The following is a 21,303-nucleotide window of genomic DNA, read 5'->3' as shown; positions in this document are numbered from 1 at the left end:
GAACAACTCAACTTCAGCAGCTGGTAAGTACTGGTAGGATTAGGATTTTCTTTAATAGAAGTAATTTACAAATATGTTTAACTTTCTGGAGCCAGTTGATATGAAAAATTTTTTTTTTTATATCCTGCAACTTTGTCATCACTTACTTTATCTGTAGCTCCTTCTCCTCTGTCCTCCTCACAGGCGTCGAGGTTTCGCTCAACTTCCAAGTTCCACCTGTCCAGCTGGACCACAGTTCCCTCCTCTACATGGCTCAGGATTTTGGAGAGGGGCTCATCGGTGTAACCCTAGTGCATACGGGACAAATGAGCAGGTGAAAGGATTACAATAGTTCATCATCTACTATTTTGGTGAGGGGTAAGAGGTCGCCCGATCTGTAGGATGACTCTTCTCTGTGGCATGAAGAAGAGTGCAGTATCCGGTACATAAAAGAACATGGGCTTGCAGCCTATTCTCGCATATATGGGATCAAAAGATGATGGCCAAATATTTGTATGCCTTACAGCTATCTGTCCTGATCGTCCCACACAAATGGGTGTGCATGTGCTCTGCATGGGGTGGAAGGCTACTGCCAGACACCTTTGGTAAAGGCTTTATCTCCCAAAGAACAATAGGATTGGGAATGTTTAAATCTAACATGTCTGACTCTCAGATTCTGACACCTGTCACATCAGCTAAACAGGTAAGCACAAGGCATACACAAGAACCGCTACATTATTCCCTAAGTATAGACTGTGCTGTACTATATCAGTTAACATAAGAAGCATATTATCAGCTTTTTTAAAGAAACATTCCAGGAATTTTTTTAATTTATTTTTTATTTGCTTTTATAGAGCAGAATAGACTATTTTTATAGAATTATGTAATTATGTAGAGGTTCTTGTGTATGCCTTGTGCCAACCTGTTTTAGCTTATGCGGCAGGCTTGGGATAGGCTCTATTTTGGTTTCCAAACGCACAATGGTGTGGGTTTTGAAATGCAGCCTACATTTCCCATGAATCCTCTGGCTTTGGCTGGGCCGTTTGATCGCTGCACATGGTCATTAGTCTCATAAGTGGGTTGAGATCAGTTCACATTATGTGCAGTTCTGATGAGTTTTCTTACTCAAAGTGAGTTTTTTTTTTTTTTTTAAATATTGCTATAAGCAGAAAGCGATCTGACCTATAAACATAACTGAGGTGTTTTAAGAAGATTTTACTACTATATGTCCTGATACTATAGAGATAGCAACAGCAGTATACAGATAGGGCTGACAGGGGAGGTGTATATCTACTATACATCCTAATCCTTACAGATATCAGCAGCAGTATACAGAGAGAGCTGACAGGGAAGGTGTATATCTACTATATATCCTAATCCTTACAGATATCAGCAGCAGTATACAGATAAGGCTGGGAAGGGATGTGTATATCTACTATATATCCTAATCCTTACAGATATCAGCAGCAGTATACAGATAGAGCTGACGGGGAAGGTGTATACTATATATCCTAATCCTTACAGATAGCAGTATACAGAGAGAGCACACAGGGAAGGTGTATATCTACTATATATCCTAATCCTTACAGATATCAGCAGCAGTATACAGATAAGGCTGGGAGGGGATGTGTATATCTACTATATATCCTAATTCTTACAGATATCAGCAGCAGAATACAGATAGAGCTGACAGGGAAGGTGTATACTATATATCCTAATCCTTACAGATAGCAGTATACAGAGAGAGCACACAGGGGAGGTGTATATCTACTATATATCTTAATCCTTACAGATATCAGCAGCAGTATACAGATAGAGCTAACAGGGGACATGTATATCTACTATATATCTTAATCCTTACAGATATCAGCAGCAGTATACAGATAGAGCTGACATGGGAGGTGTATATTTACAATATATCCTAATCCTCACAGATATCAGCAGTATACAGATAGGGCTGGGAGGGGATGTGTATATCTACTATATATCATAATCCTTACAGATATCAGCAGCAGTATACAGATAGAGCCGACAGGGGAGGTGTCAGAGTCTGACATCCTGTTGTAACCATTAGGCACTGGAAGATTTGGAAAGTCAGACTGGTGATCACATGACCAAATTAGAGTGCTAAAACACTTGAATGCCAGTGTGCTGGACTAAAACAAATGGTGCTGTAGGACTAGTGTGGAGGGTTACTATGGAGACAACTTACCCCACCCCAATTGAGTGTTCTTGCCAGGTCATTTCCAGTGCCAAGAGGGAGGATGGCAACAGGTGGTGGAGGAAAAAGGTGCAGCTGATCCAACACAGAGAGAATCCAGCCAACCTGCAGAAGAACACAAAAAAAAATGATATATATATATATATATATACAGCAAAGAGGTGTCGAGGCAGCACAGCCAAAATAAACTGTAGAAAGTGGGTGCAAGCTGATGTTAGACAGTCCCAGGCGCAGACTGTATATATGTATACAGCAAAGGAGGATCAGCAGTACACCAAAAAGCTGCAAACAAGGTGGTTTTGATCCCCCATGTTCAGATACAACGTTTCAGCAGTATCTCATTGCCTTTGTCAAGCATGCTGCTGAAACGTATCCGAACATGGGGGATTAAAACCACCTTGTTTGCAACTTTTTGGTGTGCTGCTGAACCTTCTTTGGTGGATATATATATACAGTGGTCCCTCAAGTTACAATATTAATTGGTTCCAGGATGACCATTGTATGTTGAAACCATTGTATGTTGAGACCAGAACTCTATGGAAACCTGGTAATTGGTTCTAAAGGCACCAAAATGTCATCCGAAAATAGGAAAAAGTGAGAATTAAAGAAAAATAAGTAGATAACTAATACAGATAAAGCAAATCCTTACATATAAAAGTAATAAAGATCTGCTGGGAGCTGTAAATCACTGTCTATGTCAGTGTTTCCCAAAGAAGGTGCCTCCAGCTGTTGCAAAACTACAACTCCCAGCATGCCCGGACAGCCTTCGGCTGTCCGGGCATGCTGTGAGTTGTAGTTTTGCAACAGCTGGAGGCAAACTCTTTGGGAAACACTGGTCTATGTAGAGGAAAGAAGCTTCTTCATGGTCCTGCACAGAACACGCAATGTCCTAAAAAAGTAACATGGAGCCGCCCTCACCTGGAGTCCAAAAGGAGCAGCTAACCCTGGTACAGGTAAAGAGTACAGAACATGTAATACCTCCCTGTACTGTAGGGGGGCGATACCAGACATCAGTCAGTGCATACGCTTCAGTAATACAGGTAAAGAGTACAGAACATGTAATACCTCCCTGTACTGTAGGGGGCGCTACCATACACCAGTCAGTGCATACACTTCAGTAATACAGGTAAAGAGTACAGAACATGTAATACCTCCCTGTACTGTAGGGGGCGCTACCAGACACCAGTCAGTGCATGCACTTTAGGAATACAGGGGTTTTACCAGTGAATGTCCATTCTGATTGGTCGGTTCTTCCAGCCCTTGACACGTTTCGCAGATTCAATAGCATTGTATGTTGAGTCTGGTTTCAAGTTACAATGGTCCAGAAAAGACCATTGTATGTTGAAACTATTGTATGTTGAGGGATCACTGTATATATATATATCACTAAGACATTTTACTTTTCCCTAAAATACTGTAACACTCAGACAAGATCGAGACTGATGACATCGACCTGTATAGCTATCAGGCCGGGCCTAACAATTGCGCGGGCTCAATTTCTCATAGAATGAATGCAACTTTTTTTTTTTTCCTTATCAACAGGGAATTCAGCAGGGAGTAGGTGACCCACTGTACTGAGGGTAACGGAGATGGCGGAGTTCTGGGGAAAACAAATGTTACGCTCTTCAGTCTTATTTATTTGTTCTGGCTGGAGAGATATCTCTATATTTATCAGCTAGAAAGACACAGATGTATTGTGAGGAAAGAAAACAACACAAGCCGCGGGTACACGGCGTCCCTGCACAATCCACAGTAGTCAGAGAGAGACACAAGACTCACAGTGCCATCACCTCCGCACGCCAGGATGCGCAACGACGGAACTTTCCGATACATCTCTAACCTGTCGGAGAGAAGACTTATGTGAGTGTACTGTACATGGAGGAGGAGGCAACAATAATCATATTAAAAACATAGAAGTTAAAGGGTTAAAGAGTTTTTTTCAATTCAAAATTATACAGATTTGTAAATTACTTCTAAATAAAAATCTTAATCCTTCCAGTACTTATCAGCTGCTGTATACTACAGAGGACATTGTGTAATTCTTTCCAGTCTGACCACAGTGCTCTCTGCTGACACCTCTGTCCATGTCAGGAATTGTCCGGAGTAGGAGTAAATCCCCATAGCAAACCACTCCTGCTCCGGACAGTTCCTGACATGGACAGAGGTGTCAGCAGAGAGCACAGAGGTCAGACTGAAAAGAACTAAACAACTTAATCTGGAGCATACAGCAGCTGATAAGTACTGGAAGGATTAAGATTTTTATATAGAAGTGTAACTTTCTGACACCAGTTCATTTGAAAATATATATATTTTTTTTTCCCACCGGAGTAACCCTTTAAAAAAAATTCATAAAACAACAACAACAACTGCTTTCTTGCAGCAGGAACTGACATGAGCCGTCTCCATAGAACATGTTCATTAACTTTTTTTTTTTCAGAATTTGAATTTCTGCCGTGGAAATTCCGTAGCTGATACGGTGCAGCAGAATCCCATTGAAAATAATGGGACTCTGCTGCATCGGAGTTTCCAAGCGGAATTATTTACGCGCACCTGAATGGGCCTATTGGGGCTGTGCAGACCAGCAACCACCAAGTCCCTCAGAGCTGCAGTTCTCTCTAAACTGCGGTCAGCACCACAGGGTCCTGTCATTAAGCTCCCATTGATTTCATTGGGAGTTTCAAAGTGGGTCCCTGCAGCTGTGCCCACGTGGTACCATGTCCACTATTGGAAAACTACAAAACAATGTGATGGTTCTCAAAATATGGGGGGGGGGGGGGGAAGTATTATTTGTTTATTTATTTTTGTAATTTATTTACTTATTTATGTAAATTATTTATTTTATTTTTTATTTAATGTATTTATTTTATTTTTTTATTTAGCAATTTTTTCTTTGTGCAAAAGTTCTAAAAAAATAAATAAAAAAGGCTACATAAGAGATTTATTTCTGCTTAAATTTTTTTTTATAATAATAATAAATAATAACATTAAATAATAATAATTGATAATAATTATTATTAATAATAATAATTAGAGATGAGTGAACTTACAGTAATTTGATTCGTCATGAACTTCTCAGCTCGGCAGTTGCTGACTTTATCCTGCATAAATGAGTTCAGCTTTAAGGTGCTCCGGTGGCTGGAGACTCTTTCCTAGGACTGTATCCACCTTTTCCAGCCACCGGAGCACCTGAAAGCTGAACTCATTTATGCAGGATAAAGTCAGCAACCTCCGAGCCGAGAAGTTCGTGACGAATCGAATTACTGGAAGTTCGCTCATCTCTATTAATAATAATTAATAATAATAATTATAAATAATAACAATATTAAATAATAATAACGACAACAATAATTAATAATAATAATAATACTTTTTTTTATTATTATTAATAATAATAATAGTTATGGATCCCAGACCGGCCCTATTTCAATAATAATAATAATAATTATTATAAATAATAATAATATTACATAATAATAATAACAGCAATAATAATAACAACAATAATAACAACAACAACAATAATTAATAATAATAATACTTTTTATTATTATTATTATTATTATTAATAATAATAATAATAATAATAATAATAGTTATGGATCCCAGACCGGCAGATGAGCCCCATTTCAATAATAATAATAATAATAATAATAATAATAATAAATAATAATAACAATGTTATGGATCCCAGACAGGCAGATGTGTCCCATTTCAATAATAATAATATAATTATAATAATATTATTAATAATAATAATAATATGGATCCCAGACTGGCAGATGAGCCCCATTTCAATAATAATAATAATAATAATAATAATAATAATAAATAATAATAACAATGTTATGGATCCCAGACAGACAGATGTGCCCCATTTCAATAATAATAATAATAATATGGATCCCAGACAGGCAGATGAGCCCCATTTCAATAATAATAATAATAATAATAATAAATAATAATAACAATGTTATGGATCCCAGACAGGCAGATGAGCCCCATTTCAATAATAATAATAATATGGATCCCAGACAGGCAGATGTGCCCCATTTCAATAATAATAATAATATGGATCCCAGACAGGCAGATGAGCTCCATTTCAATAATAATAATAATAATAAATAATAATAACAATGTTATGGATCCCAGACAGGCAGATGAGCCCCATTTCAATAATAATAATAATAATAATAATAATATGGATCCCAGACAGGCATAGGAGCCCCATTTCGGTATATTTTAAGATCCTGATGGGTTATACACCTTTGTACAGAAGTGGCGCACATACGCCGGGGGTTTACAGGTTCCAGGCCCCAGGGCTCTGATTCATACATTATTTCTCCAGTAAAGTGAGCACTGACTATTTCTATAGTTGGAGGTGTAAATCACACTCCGCGCGGAGATGTTGTCATGGGGTGAGCGGTTTGTTATGTAACCATGAGGTGTTCGGTGAGCAAACTGTTCCACATAAATAGCGCCGGATCGGTTTCACTGCTAGGAAAACTGGAGCGCTTCTATTATGTCCTTACAATGGGTTTACAGTGAGTCAGTGTTTCCCAACCAGTGTGCCTTCAGCTGTTGCAAAACTACAATTCCCAGCATGCCCGGACAGCCAGAGGCTGTCCGGGCATGTTGGGAGTTGTAGTTTTGCAACAGCTGGAGGCACCCCTGGTTGGGAAACATTGGACTATACTATATAGACCATCATGCAGGGAGTTGTAGTTTTGCAACAGCTGGAGGCACACTGGTTGAAAAACACTGCCGGGTCTGAGCATCCACTTTCAATAAATAACTTTATACTAAATCTCTTCCAATTCACCAAAAAGGCTGCCCATCTCTATAGACCCTGATTTAAACCAGTGTTTCCCAACCAGGGTGCCTCCAGCTGTTGCAAAACTACAACTCCCAGCATGCCCAGACATCCAAAGGCTGTCCAGCAGTTGTTTCGTAGCAGCTGGAAACACTAGGAAATACAGAAAAACAGAAAAAACGCGCATTGAGCCGAAAACTGGCCCATATAAAAAGGCTTCCAAAAACAGCACCCCACCTGTCCTCAGGTTGTGTGTGGTATTACATGGCAGCTCAATTCACTTTAGTGAAACGGAGCTGCAATACCATGGACAAACTAAGGACAAGATTGGCGCTGTTTCACCTGCGAGCTTTATATATGTCCAGCGATCCAGCTACTTTAGTTTTTTTAAGAAGGTTATATGCAAGGTTTATAGTGAACCGGAGCCACCCTGGATGAGAACACCAGATGCAAAAAGCTGGATTTGTCTCATCTGGTTTCCTGTTGGCTACAGTGGGGTAAGGTGACGGACCTATGGATGATGCAGCGGAGAATGAAAAACAGGGAACATAATGGGTTTTTAATCCACTGCAACTCCACCATGTGTGAGGTTTTACCCTTCGGAACGACAACAATTAATAAAATGAATGTTAAAAAAAAAAAAAAATAATCAGAATACTCACGCTTCCTTTGGACCATCCTGACTGAGGTCAAACACTTGCCGCGGATTCAGATACCACATGAACGACTGAAGGATCTTCACACCCTAATAGGAAGAGACATGAAATTCATCAGACTGCAGACAGTGTACGCCCCACATCACGCAATGTTCAGCACGACTGTAAAGATGCCCGGACAACCCCCTACAGCCTGGACACCCCCCACAGCCTGGACAACCCCCTACCGCCTAAACACCCCGCCAACAGCCTGGACGACCCCTACAGCCTGGACACCCCCCACAGCCTGGACACCCCCTACAGCCTGGACACCCCCCACAGCCTGGACAACCCCCTACCGCCTGGACAACCCCCTACCGCCTAAACACCCCGCCAACAGCCTGGACGACCCCTATAGCCTGGACACCCCCTACAGCCTGGACAACCACCTACAGCCTGGACAACCACCTACAGCCTGGACACCCCCCCCACAGCCTGGACACCCCCCACAGCCTGGACAACCCCCTACCGCCTAAACACCCCGCCAACAGCCTGGACGACCCCTATAGCCTGGACACCCCCTACAGCCTGGACAACCACCTACAGCCTGGACAACCACCTACAGCCTGGACAACCACCTACAGCCTGGACACCCCCCCCACAGCCTGGACACCCCCCCACAGCCTGGACACCCCCCCTACAACCTGGACACCCCCTACAACCTGGACAACCACCTACAACCTGGACACCCCCCTACAGCCTGGACAACCCCCCCCCCTACCGCCTAAACACCCCGCCGACAGCCTGAACGACCCCCCCTACAGCCTGGACGACCCCCCCCCTACAGCCTGGACTACCCCTCCCCCCCTACAGCCTGGACGACCCCCCCCCCCCTACAGCCTGGACGACCCCCTTCAGCTTGGAAATCTCCTACAGCCTGGACGACCCCCTTCAGCTTGGACACCCTCCCCCCCCCCCTACAGCCTGGACGACCCCCTTCAGCTTGGAAATCTCCTACAGCCTGGACGACCCCCTTCAGCTTGGACACCCTCCCCCCCCTACAGCCTGGACGACCCCCTTCAGCTTGGACCCCCCCCCCCCCTACAGCCTGGATGACCCCCTTCAGCTTGGACGCCCCCCTTCAGCTTGGACACCCCCCCCACACAGCCTGGACCACCCCCTACAGCCTGGACCACCCCCTACAGCCTGGACCACCCCCTACAGCCTGGACCACCCCCCACACAGCCTGGACCACCCCCTACAACCTGGACCACCCCCTACAGCCTGGACTACCCTCCCCCCCCCCACACAGCCTGGAACACCCCTACAGCCTGGACGACCCCCCCACACAGCCTGGACCACCCCCTACAGCCTGGAGACCTCTCTCCAGCCTGGATGACCAGCCTATAGCTTGGACCGCCCCCTCCAGCCTGGACCGGCCCCTACAGCTTGGTTTTAGCCTGTTTTTGTGGTGTTGATTTGTCACATGAAATTGTCGCAGTAGCTGTTTAGCGACTTTTCATTGCGACTTTTGCTTTGGATGCTTTTTTTTGTTTTGGCTTATACAGTGCAGAAAAGGCTATTATTAAAGAATAATGTAGAAGTTCTTGTATATGCCTTTTGCTTACCTCTTTTTGCTGATGTGGAATGGGATGGGGGTAAGCCCATTTTAGTTTACAAATGCACAATGTTGTAAGTTCTTTAATGCAGCCTATATTTCCCATAAATCCTCTGGCTTTGGGTGGGGTGTCTAATCACTGCACCTGGTCATCTGATCAGGCCGATGGTGCTGGAGGTCAAGTGAACTCAGACTCATAGGTGGATGTGGCCAATTCACATTTTAATAGGTTTTAATGGGTTTTCTTACTCAACGTGCTATTTTTTATAGAATATTGTCACACTTTGAATTTTTAGCAGCGATTTTTGTGTGCACAGATTTTTCACATTTGTAATAAAAATATTTTACCATATTTTGTACATTATTTTCTTTTTTTACATGATTTGGGGAAAATTACAGCAAAAACAGAAAACAAGCAGCAAGAAACACAATATGCGAACACAGCTTCAGGGGAGGATTATAACTACTATATATACTGATCCCATAGAGATAGCAGCAGTATACAGATAGAGCTGGAGGAGAGGTGTAAAACTACTGCATATCCTGATCCCATAAAGATAGCAGCCGCAGTATACAGATAGAGCTGGAGGGGAGGTGCATAACAACTATACATACTGATCCCAATAGTAGCAGTACACAGATAAAGTTGGAGGGGAGGTGTATAACTATTTTATATATATATATATATATATATATATATATATATATATATATATATATATATTATATACACTGATCCCATAGAGATAGAAGCAGCAGAATACAGATAGAGCTGGAGGGGAGTGCAAAACTACTATATATCCTGATCTCATAGAGTGTCAGCTGCTTTGATCTCAAGCCATCAGGTCTAATCCTTTTGGGGGACTTGGCAATATCCCCTGCAGAACCATCACCTGGCATACGCCTATCTATATAAATCAGTGGAGGTTTTTAGATGTAGAAGCTAACTGCAGGTAATGGCCATTTATTTTTATACACTTTTAGCAATTAAATAAAATGTGAGAAGAACCAAGGAGAAGAAAGAGTCGTGAAAGCAATAAGACAGAAGAGGTAGGGGCAATAGGGTACGGCAGTGTTTACCAACCAGTGTGCCTCCAGCTGTTGCACAACTACAACTCACAGCATTCTGGGAGTTGTAGTTGTGTAACAGCTGGAGGCACACTGGTTGGGAACCTCTGAGGGAAGGCTCCTTACTTGATTTCCTCCACTTTTTGGGTTAACAAACACCAGCACAGGTTTCATGAGAGGACACGGAGCAGGTCTGATGATGAAGGGCCGCATCCTGGGCTCCTAAGAGACAGAGAGGTTAAACATATATATATATATATATATATATATATATATATACACACACACACACACACACACACACACACACACACAGTCATGGGCGTAAATGTTTGCATCCCTGAAATTTTTCTCACAGGAAAGGATTGCAGTAACACAGGTTTTGCTATTCACATGTTTATTCCCTTTATGTGTATTGGAACTAAACCAAAAAAGGAGGAAAAAAAGCAAATTGGACATAATGTCACCAAACTCCAAAAATGGGCTGGACAAAATTATTGGCACCCTTAACTTAATAATTGGTTGCACACCCTTTGGGAAAAAAATAACAGAAATCAGTGACTTCCTATAACCATCAATAAGCTTCTTATACCTCTCAGCCGGAATGTTGGACCACTCTTCCTTTGCAAACTGCTCCAGGTCTCTCTTATTGGAAGGCGCCTTTTCCCAACAGCAATTTTAAGATCTCTCCACAGGTGATCAATGGGATTTAGATCTGGACTCATTGCTGCCACTTCAGAACTCTCCAGCGCTTTGTTACCATCCATTTCTGGGGGCTTTTTGATATATGTTTGGGGTCATTGTCCTGCTGGAAGACCCAAGATCTCGGACGCAAACCCAGCTTTCTGACAATAGTCTGTACAGTGTGACCTAAAATCCGTTGATAATCCTCAGATTTCATGATGTCTTGTACACATTCAGAGGCAGCAAAACAACCCCAAAACAGCATTGAACCTCCACCATATTTCACTGTAGGTACTGTGTTCTTTTCTTTGTAGGCCTCATTCCGTTTTCAGTAAATAGTAGAATGCTTTTTTATGTCTCTGTATCAGCAGTGAGGTCCTCCTCGGTCTCCTGCCATAGTGTTTTATTTCATTTAAATGTTGACAGTTTGCGCTGACACTGATGCTCCCTGAGCCTGCAGGACAGCTTGAATATCTTTGGAACTTGTTTGGGGCTGCTTATCCACCATCCGGACTATCCTGCGTTGACACCTTTCATCAATTTTTATCTTCCGTCCACTCCCAGAGACATTAACTACAGTGCCATGGGTTGTAAACTTCTTGATAATGTTGCGCACTGTGGACAAAGGCAAATATTTTTCCACAATTGTGGTTCTCAAGTCCTCAGACAGTTCTCTTCTCCTCTTTCTGTTGTCCATGCTTAGTGTGGCACACACAGACACACAATGCAAAGACTTAGTGAACTTCTCTCCTTTTTTATCTGCTTTCAGGTGTGATTTTTATATGGCCCACACCTGTTACTTGCCCCAGGTGACTTTAAAGGAGCATCACATGATTGAAACAAACTTATTTTTCCACAATTTTGAAAGTGTGCCAATAATTTTGTCCAGCCCATTTTTGGAGTTTGGTGACATTAGGTCCAATTTGCTTTTTTTTCCTCCCTTTTTTGGTTTAGTTCCAATACACACAAAGGGAATAAACATGTGTATAGCAAAACAGGTGTTACTGCAATCCTTTCCTGTGAGAAATTCTTCATTTTCTTGAAAAGTTTCAGGGGTGCCAACATTTACGGCCATGATTATAAATGTATATAATGTATATATATATACACACTTATTTACATATACCCACCTCAGCTCCCTTCTTGCTAGGCTTCCTCTTGAAGGACGGTCTCTTCTTTTTCTTGCTTGACTTGATGGAACTCTGCAAGGAATTTAAGGAAACAACGTAAGAAAGTCAAGAAGGGATTATGAGGAAGGAGGAGTATAGGGTCATGTACCTGTGGCCGGCGCACTCGGACTATCCACGTTGGGGGAACGATGACGGCAGCGTGAGCCCCTAAAGAACAGGGCTCCTCTATGTGGTGAAGCATGAAGCAGGAGATTTTGTTGTGGTACTGGAGGGCGAGAGAAAACGCATGGTCAGCAGAACTGAATGGTAATAGAAAACATTAGGCATCAGGATTAGTAGCTATAGACTGGAAGAATTCTCCCTATTGCAGATGACTGGCAAGATGTGAGTTTGTCTTTTTAAAGGGGTATTCCAGGAAAAAAACTTTTATTTATATATATATATATCAACTGGCTCCAAAAAGTTAAACAGATTTGTAAATTACTTCTATTAAAAAAATCTTAATCCTTTCAATAATTATCAGCTGCTGAAGTTGAGTTGCTGTTTTCTGTCTGGCAACAGTGCTCTCTGCTGACATCTCTGCTTGTCTCGGGAACTGCACAGAGTAGAAGAGGTTTGCTATGGGGATTTGCGTCTAAACTGGGTGGTTCCCGAGACACGTGTCATCAGAGAGCACTTAGACAGAAAAGAACAACTAAACTTCAGAAGCTCATAAGTACTGAAAGGATGAAGATTTTTTTAATAGAAGTTTTTTTTACAAATCTGTTTAACTTTCTGGAGCCAGTTGATATATATATATAAAAAGTTTTTTTTCCTGGATAACCCCTTTAAGTGTTTTCTTTTGGATGAAGAATAAGGCTTACAATTACTGTATTGTATTACAATACTTAGCCAGAAGAGGGCGATATCAGCTCTCAAACTTTAGAGCAGTGTTCTCCAAACTGTGGACCTCCAGCTGTTGCAAAACTAAAACTCCCAGCATGCCCGGACAGCCAACGGGCATGCTGGGAGTTTTAGTTTTGCAACAGCTGGAGGTCCACAGTTTGGAGACTATTACTTTAGCCTATGTTCACATTGCAAAATTCGTTAAAAAAAATTCAACTTGGAAATTCCGGCACAGCAGAGTCCTATTGTCTTCAATGGGATATTGCTGCACCGTACACACGGCGGAAATATCTACGGCGGAAATATCTACTGCGGACATCCCGATTCCAGCCTCCGCAGACAAAGTTGACATGTCAATGGAATAGGCTCAGAAACGCATTGCCGTCTATGGAGAGGGACATGCTGCAAATATTCTGCGGTGTGAACATAGCCTTAGTGCAAGAAAAGCTACAGAGCTTCGAGCTCCACTTTCCTAATACACAGTTCCAAATCCAGATTGGACATAACATTTTGACCACTAGGGGGAATTTATTGGATTTTTTTTATTTTTTATAAAGGGGTACTCAGGGGTGGAAAATATAAAATATATATTTTTTTAAATCAACTAGTGCCAGAAAGTTAACCAGATTTGTAAATGACTTCTATTTAAAAATCTTAATCCTTCCAGGACTTATCAGCTGCTGTATGCTCCACAGGAAGTTCTTTTATTTTTGAATTTCCTTTCTGTCTGACCACAGTGCTCTCCGCTGACACCTCTGTCCATTTTAGGAACTATCCAGAGTACAAGCAAATTCCCACAGCAAACCTCTCCTGCTCTGGACAGTTCCTAAACTAGACAGAGGTGTCAGCAGAGAGCACTGTGGTCAGATTAAAAAGAAAATCAAAAAGAAAAGAACTTCCTGTGGAGCATACAGCAGCTGATAAAAACTGGAAGGATTACATTTTTTAAATAGAAGTAATTTACAAATCTGTTTAACTTTCTGGCACCAGTTGATTTAAAAAAAAAAAAAAACATTGTTTTCCACTGGAGTATCCCTTTAAGTTGAACTGAAAAGTAGTTTCTATAGCACTCTACTGAATTGCCATAAAAGAATTAGGGAGAATTTATTAAAGGCGTTATCCAGAATTAGAAAAACAGAGCAGATTTTTTCCAAAAACAGCGCCACTTCTGTCCCCAGGTTGTGTGTGGTATTGCAACTCTGCTCTATTGACGTGAATGGAGTCAAGTTGTAATAGCACACAAGACCTGGGGACAGATGTGGCGCTGCTTTTGGAAGAAATTTGCTCTGTTTTCCTATTCCCGGATAACCCCTGTAACTGAGAAGGTCAGTGACTTGGCGACAATAATGTAGAAAATTTTTGCATGTGTTTTGCTAAAAAATTTAAATCTACAGTAGCTAGATGTATAGAACTACCGGGACAGATCAGGGACACATGAAGTAGATAGACACAACAAAAAAAAAAACTTACCGCCAGTTTGCACCATGAGCAGCTGATGGCAACAATCTCTTTGCTGTGAAAGGCAAACTTTTGCTGAAACCCCTGAAAAAAGCAAACGAAAAATCTATGAACCATAAGGCAATAAAAAAAAATATATATATATATATATATATATATATATATAAATTAAAGATAAATAAAATTAATAATCAAACCAACGTAGTCTACAAGACAACAAAAAACCTAGGTAAATAAATCAAACACAGTCTACAAGATATATAAAAGACCTAGGTGTCTCAGTCGGCATCTGTGGTTGGAAAAGTGTAAGTAAGACAATGTACAGCGGGTTTGTAAAGTCTTCAGACCCTTTGATTGTTTCACACTTTTTTATGTTGCAGCCTTGTGCTAAAAATCATCAAAATCCCCCATAATAACAAGGCTGAAACAGATTATTTATTTTTAATTTGGGCAAATATATTTAAAAGGAATAACTAGAATAACAGAGTATTCAGACCCTTTACTCAGGACTTCGTTGAAGCCCCTTTGGCAGTGATCACAGCCTCCAGTCTTCTTGGGGATCAGGGACATAAGGTTTACATACCTGGATTTGGGGATTTTCTGCCGTTCTCTCCTGCAGATCCTCTCAGGCTCTGTCAGGTTGGATGGTCACCATACTTCAATATAGGGATGGTATTGGGCAGGTGATGGGCAGTGCCTGGTTTCCTCCAGACATGATGCTGCCCCCACCATGATCACTGTAGGGATGGTATTGGGCAGGTGATGGGCAGATCCTGGTTTCCTCCAGACATGATGCTGCCTCCACCATGATCACTGTAGGGATGGTATTGGGCAGGTGATGGGCAGTACCTGGTTTCCTCCAGACATGATGCTGCCCCCACCATGATCACTGTAGGGATGGTATTGGGCAGGTGATGGGTAGTGCCTGGTTTCCTCCAGACATGATGCTGCCCCCACCATGATCACTGTAGGGATGGTATTGGGCAGGTGATGGGCAGTGCCTGGTTTCCTCCAGACATGATGCTGCCCCCACCATGATCACTGTAGGGATGGTATTGGGCAGGTGATAGTCAGTGCCTGGTTTCCTCCAGACATGATGCTGCCCCCACCATGATCACTGTAGGGATGGTATTGGGCAGGTGATGGGCAGTGCCTGGTTTCCTCCAGACATGATGCTGCCCCCACCATGATCACTGTAGGGATGGTATTGGGCAGGTGATGGGCAGTGCCTGGTTTCCTCCAGACATGATGCTGCCCCCACCATGATCACTGTAGGGATGGTATTGGGCAGGTGATGGGCAGTGCCTGGTTTCCTCCAGACATGATGCTGCCCCCACCATGATCACTGTAGGGATGGTATTGGGCAAGTGATGGGCAGTGCCTGGTTTCCTCCAGACATGATGCTGCCCCCACCATGATCACTGTAGAGATGGTATTGGGGCAGGTGATGGGCAGTGCCTGGTTTCCCCCCAGACATGATGCTACCCCCACCATGATCACTGTAGGGATGGTATTGGGCAGGTGATGGGCAGTGCCTGGTTTCCCCCAGACATGATGCTGCCCCCACCATGATCACTGTAGGGATGGTATTGGGCAGGTGATGGGCAGTGCCTGGTTTCCCCCAGACATGATGCTGCCCCCACCATGATCACTGTAGGGATGGTATTGGGCAGGTGATGGTCAGTACCTGGTTTCCTCCAGACATGATGCTGCCCCCACCATGATCACTGTAGGGATGGTATTGGGCAGGTGATGGGCAGTGCCTGGTTTCCTCCAGACATGATGCTGCCCCCACCATGATCACTGTAGGGATGGTATTGGGCAGGTGATGGGCAGTGCCTGGTATCCTCCAGACATGATGCTGCCCCCACCATCATCACAGTAAGGATGGTATTGGGCAGGAGATGGGCAGTGCCTGGTTTCCATTAAAAAAAAGGGGGAAGGGTCTGAAAACTTCCAAATGTATTGCATTAGCCCTATAATTGCACACAGGCATATTTTAACACTTAAAGGGGGTACTCCACCCCTAGACATCTTATCCCTTATCCCCTATCCCCACCATCTCCCTGCTGCACCTGCCCTTCGTTTAGCACGAGGGGTGCAGTGCCAGAGGCTCTTGACATCACCACTGCCCTCATATAGACTTGCATTGAGGGGCATGGCAGTGACATCACGAGGGGGCGTGGTTGTGACATCATGAGTCTACGCCCCGCTTTGCCAGTCATCTGGCATGGAGTGCAGTTCGCTACATGCACCGGATGTTTGGGGTGCCACAGCCGAGATAGTGGGGGTCCCCAGTGGCGGGACACTCGCGATTAGATGTCCAAAGGATAGGGGATAAGATGTCTAGGGGTGGAGTACCCCTTTAAGAAAATAACAACGTTAATCGTCAATTGTCAAGGTGAGGGCATTTTTTTAACCAGCCTTTAGCTATACAAAATTTCACATGTCTCCAGTACTAAGGATGACACACCACAGGGACCAATGTGATTCTCTCATCACACTAATGAAATGCCATGTGTAGGAGGAAGTGGTGAGAACAGATCACACCTGCTCAACGCTTTCCCTACGAATCAGGAAACCAACAATACATCACAGGCATATTATCTGCTCTTATCACCTTCATCAGTATCAATCTGGTTCATTGAGCAGACGAGTGCAGGAAACACATTATACCAAATCAGGCTTAGGCCGGGATTTCTACATGTGATGGCCAATGTCCGAATGTCTTTGCTGGTAGAGGTGTCCAAACACCTTTAATAGTCGTCAGCCGAAGAATAATTTTGCAACTTAACTGGACATCACTTCTTTATCTTGGACTAGAGCGGTATATAGGGGCAGTGTGGGGATCCTAACTACTACAATGGGGGTCCTTACTACATGGGAATAATGTGGGGGACCTAACTACTACATGGGGGCAGTGTAAACACACGTAACTACTAGGGGCCTTAATACTATCCTGGGAATATATGTAAACACTGCTGCTTACGGTGGTGGTGCATGTGGTGGCGTTAAAGCCAATGCAAAAGAATATCAAATCCCGGCTCCCACCAATGCTGATGCAAACTTCATAAAATTTTACATAAAAGTTAACAGGGTACAGGATACTTTTCGGTATAAAACTTTCCTATGCTAGCTTAGGAAGACTTTATTCACATGACAGGGTACAGGACGCGTTTTGGCATAAACACTTTAAAGTTAGCATCAGCATTGGTGATGCTGGGGTTTGATTTTCTAAATACTATATGGGAGCACAGAGGGGGCCGAACTACTATATGGGAGCACAGAGGGGGCCTAACTACTATATGGGAGCACAGAGTGGGGCCTAACCACTATAAGGTAGCCTAACTACAATATGGGAGCACAGAGGGGGCCTAACAACTATATGGGAGCACAAAGGGGGTCTAACTACTACATGAGAGCACAGAGGGGATCTAACTACTATATGGGAGCACAGAGGGTGCCTACTACATGGGCGCACAGAGGGGGCCTAACTACTAAATGGGAGCACAGAGGGGGCCTAACTACTATATAGGAGCACAGAGGGGGCCTAACTACTATATAGAAGCACAGAGGGGGACTAACTACTATATGGGAGCACAGAGGGGGCCTAACTACTATATGGGAGCACAGAGGGGGCCTAACTACTATATGGGAGCACAGAGGGGGCCTAACTACTATATGGGAGCACAGAGGGGGCCTAACCACTATAAGAGAGCACAGAGGGAGCCTAACTACAATATGGGAGCACAGAGGGGCCCTAACTACTATATGGGAGCACAAAGTTGGTCTAACTACTACATGAGAGCACAGAGGAGATCTAACTACTATATGGGAGCACAGAGGGGGCCTTACTACTAAATGGGAGCACAAAGGAGGTCTAACTACTATATAGGAGCACAGAGGGGATCTAACTACTATATGGGAGCACAGAGGGGGCCTAACTACTAAATGGGAACACAGAGGGGGCCTAATTACTATATGGGAGCACAGAGGGGGGCTAACTACTGAATGGGAGCACAGAGGTGGGCCTAACTACTATATGGGAGCACAGAGGGGGCATAACTACTATATGGGAGTGCAGAGAGGGCCTAACTACTAAATGGGAGCACAGAGGGGGCCTAACTACTATATAGGAGCACAGAGGGGGCCTAATTACTATATGGGAGCACAGAGGGGCACTAACTACTATTTTGGAGCACAGAGGGGGCCTAACTACTATATGGGAGCACAGAGGGGGCCTAACTACTAAATGGAAGCACAGAGGGGGCCTAACTACTATATGGGAGTGCAGAGAGGGCCTAACTACTAAATGGGAGCACAGAGGGGGCCTAACTACTATATAGGAGCACAGAGGGGGCCTAATTACTATATGGGAGCACAGAGGGGCACTAACTACTATTTTGGAGCACAGAGGGGGCCTAACTACTATATGGGAGCACAGAGGGGGCCTAATTACTATATGGGAGCACAGAGGGGGACTAACTACTATATGGGAGCACAGAGGGGGACTAACTACTATATGGGAGCACAGAGGGGGCATAACTACTATATGGGAGTGCAGAGAGGGCCTACCTACTATATGGGAGCACAGAGTGGGTTTAACTACTACATGGGAGCACAGAGGGGGCCTAAGTACTATGTGGGAGCACAAAGGGGGTCTAACTACTATATGGGAGAACAGAAAAATGCCTAATTACAACATTGTGGCAGTATGAGGGGCCTGAAGGCTCTTAAAATGGCAAGAGTCCCTTTGAGAGCGACAATAAAGCTGATGTGGCCTTCTGCGAAAACAAGTTTGTGACCTCTGCTCTAGGGTATGTTCACACATAGTATATGGACTTCACACAAGGAAATCAGCAGATAAAATCCACAGGGTATAATCAGTCTCAATATTCACTTTATTCTTCTTTAAATCCTCAGACACAGCATAAAACCTGAAGCATACAATCCATAGCATTGGGCGCAGATTTTATGCAGAGAAACTTGCTCATCACATGCTGCAAATATCCTTGCGTGTAGAATACACGCTACATGTGAACATACCCTTTAAAGTAAGATTCCACATCGTGGCTGCTGTGCGCAGATAAACCACAATGGCCACATACAGTGGCCTGCAGATTTTGTCGGAAATACTGTAACTCTAATTTACCAGCACAATTGTGCAGCGCAGCATCGGGGCGCACCCATATTGTTACACAACAACATACTTCTGCTGGTCCTTACCTTCCCACACTGCCGGCATTTCCCTGCCTGGCGTCTTCGGTGTACCCAATGATGACGGACAATCACTGGCTATGATACAGAAAAGGAATGGTGAGGATTGCTTCACAGTCATAATAAAGATTTTTTTCATCCACAGAACCATATAAGGGCTTGTTTTTTGCGGGACCAATCGTACTTTGTAATAACGCCTTTTATTTAACCATAAAATGTACAGCGAAACCAAGAAAAAGTATTATATATAACAAATTGGAAAGCAAACACAATGTTACAACTTTTCGGGGTGTTTTATTTTTACGCAGTGCACTTTACAGTAAAACTGACACAGTGGGGGACATATTCAAAGAACTTAGCACCTTTTTTTTTTTTTACATTATCTGTGCCACATATTCAGATATTTAACACATAATTTATAATTATTGATTCATTCATTATTTATATGTTATACTAGCACCATGCAAGCCTATTTATTTGAAAAAAAAAATTTTGCACACTTTACCCTACATAATGAAAGGTTTATCTCTACTTTTCTTTTTTGATAATTCTCCATTCATGTTCAGGGTACATACAGGATCCATAAATGTACATCCCCTGATCTGTTTTATTGAGTTTACCATTACCACTTTCTATGGCAGAGATGATGCGTTGCTAAGTTCCTCTATAGACTACAGCTGATCTTTAGGGTCCTCGGGGTAGAACACCCTCTAAACAGCTTAAAGGGGTATTCCAGGAAAAAAACTTTTTTTTTTTTTTTAAATCAACTGGCTCCAGAAAGTTAAACGGATTTGTAAATTACTTAAATCTTAATCCTTCCATTAATTATCAGCTGCTGAAGTTGAGTTGTTCTTTTCTGTCTGGCAACAGTGCTCTCTGCTGACATCTCTGCTTGTCTCGGGAACTGCACAGAGTAGAAGAGGTTTGCTATGGGGATTTACTTCTACTCTGGACAGTTCCCGAGACAGGTGTCATCAGAGAGCACGTAGACAGAAAAGAACAACTCAACTTCAGCAGCTCATAAGTACTAAAAGGATAAAAAAAATTTTTTATAGAAGTAATTTACAAATCTGTTTAACTTTCTGGAGCCAATTGATATATATATATATATATATATATATATATATATATATATATAAAAAGTTTTTTCCTGGATAACCCCTTTAAAGTAAACGGCTCAAGGTGGACAACTCTTTGTAGGAATTGTGGCACCATATAAAACCAGAGTATAAAGTGTTCCCCTTACCTCGCGTATATTACGAGAACCAGATTCACGGAATGATGGCTTACATCGGAAATTTATCTGTAAGAAGAGCACAAGTTGAGCTAAAAAAAAAAGCAAAAAGACTCTGCTGGGAAAAGATAAGACACTAGAATCTGCTCACCTTCTCTAGCTGCTCGATGCAGGGGGTGTGAACCACTATCTTACACGCCGCGCACTTCCTTCGGGACGCTGACTTTTGCTTTGGAAGAGAAAAAGAATCGTAAATAATAAATAAAAAAATAGCAAAAAAATATATAATAAAATAAATAAGACAATTTATGCCATACAGTATATGGGATCTGTAAGATAGCAACCACTAACATGGCGGTAGGAC

The 21,303-nt window shown here is 42.8% G+C and overlaps 1 protein-coding gene and 1 long non-coding RNA gene across 10 annotated transcripts in view; one reads left to right on the top strand and one right to left on the bottom strand.

The window, feature by feature from the left end:
- The window catches only part of LOC130277212 (uncharacterized), a 133,560-nt gene extending 129,588 nt beyond the window's left edge, over positions 1 to 3,972 (top strand). For both annotated transcript variants that reach the window (XR_008845400.1, XR_008845399.1), the window contains 2 exons: positions 184 to 313; positions 3,743 to 3,972. This is a non-coding gene — a long non-coding RNA (uncharacterized LOC130277212). The remainder of the gene's footprint in view (positions 1 to 183; positions 314 to 3,742) is intronic.
- The window catches only part of DGKZ (diacylglycerol kinase zeta), a 232,754-nt gene that overhangs the window by 66,878 nt on the left and 144,573 nt on the right, over positions 1 to 21,303 (bottom strand). For all 8 annotated transcript variants that reach the window (XM_056527642.1, XM_056527644.1, XM_056527645.1 and 5 more), the window contains 11 exons: positions 21,091 to 21,168; positions 20,952 to 21,008; positions 19,715 to 19,783; positions 14,501 to 14,572; positions 12,294 to 12,410; positions 12,146 to 12,217; positions 10,458 to 10,553; positions 7,673 to 7,755; positions 3,980 to 4,040; positions 2,192 to 2,305; positions 147 to 287 (listed from right to left, as the gene is read on the bottom strand). In XM_056527642.1, coding sequence (XP_056383617.1) covers positions 147 to 287; positions 2,192 to 2,305; positions 3,980 to 4,040; positions 7,673 to 7,755; positions 10,458 to 10,553; positions 12,146 to 12,217; positions 12,294 to 12,410; positions 14,501 to 14,572; positions 19,715 to 19,783; positions 20,952 to 21,008; positions 21,091 to 21,168 — 960 coding nt within the window. The remainder of the gene's footprint in view (positions 1 to 146; positions 288 to 2,191; positions 2,306 to 3,979; positions 4,041 to 7,672; positions 7,756 to 10,457; positions 10,554 to 12,145; positions 12,218 to 12,293; positions 12,411 to 14,500; positions 14,573 to 19,714; positions 19,784 to 20,951; positions 21,009 to 21,090; positions 21,169 to 21,303) is intronic.

The sequence above is a fragment of the Hyla sarda genome, chromosome 6 (assembly GCF_029499605.1).
Source record: "Hyla sarda isolate aHylSar1 chromosome 6, aHylSar1.hap1, whole genome shotgun sequence".
In the NCBI taxonomy this organism is placed as follows: domain Eukaryota; kingdom Metazoa; phylum Chordata; class Amphibia; order Anura; family Hylidae; genus Hyla; species Hyla sarda.
The sequence above is the reverse complement of the archived record's forward strand: the minus strand, read 5'-3'. Positions and strand labels throughout refer to the sequence as shown.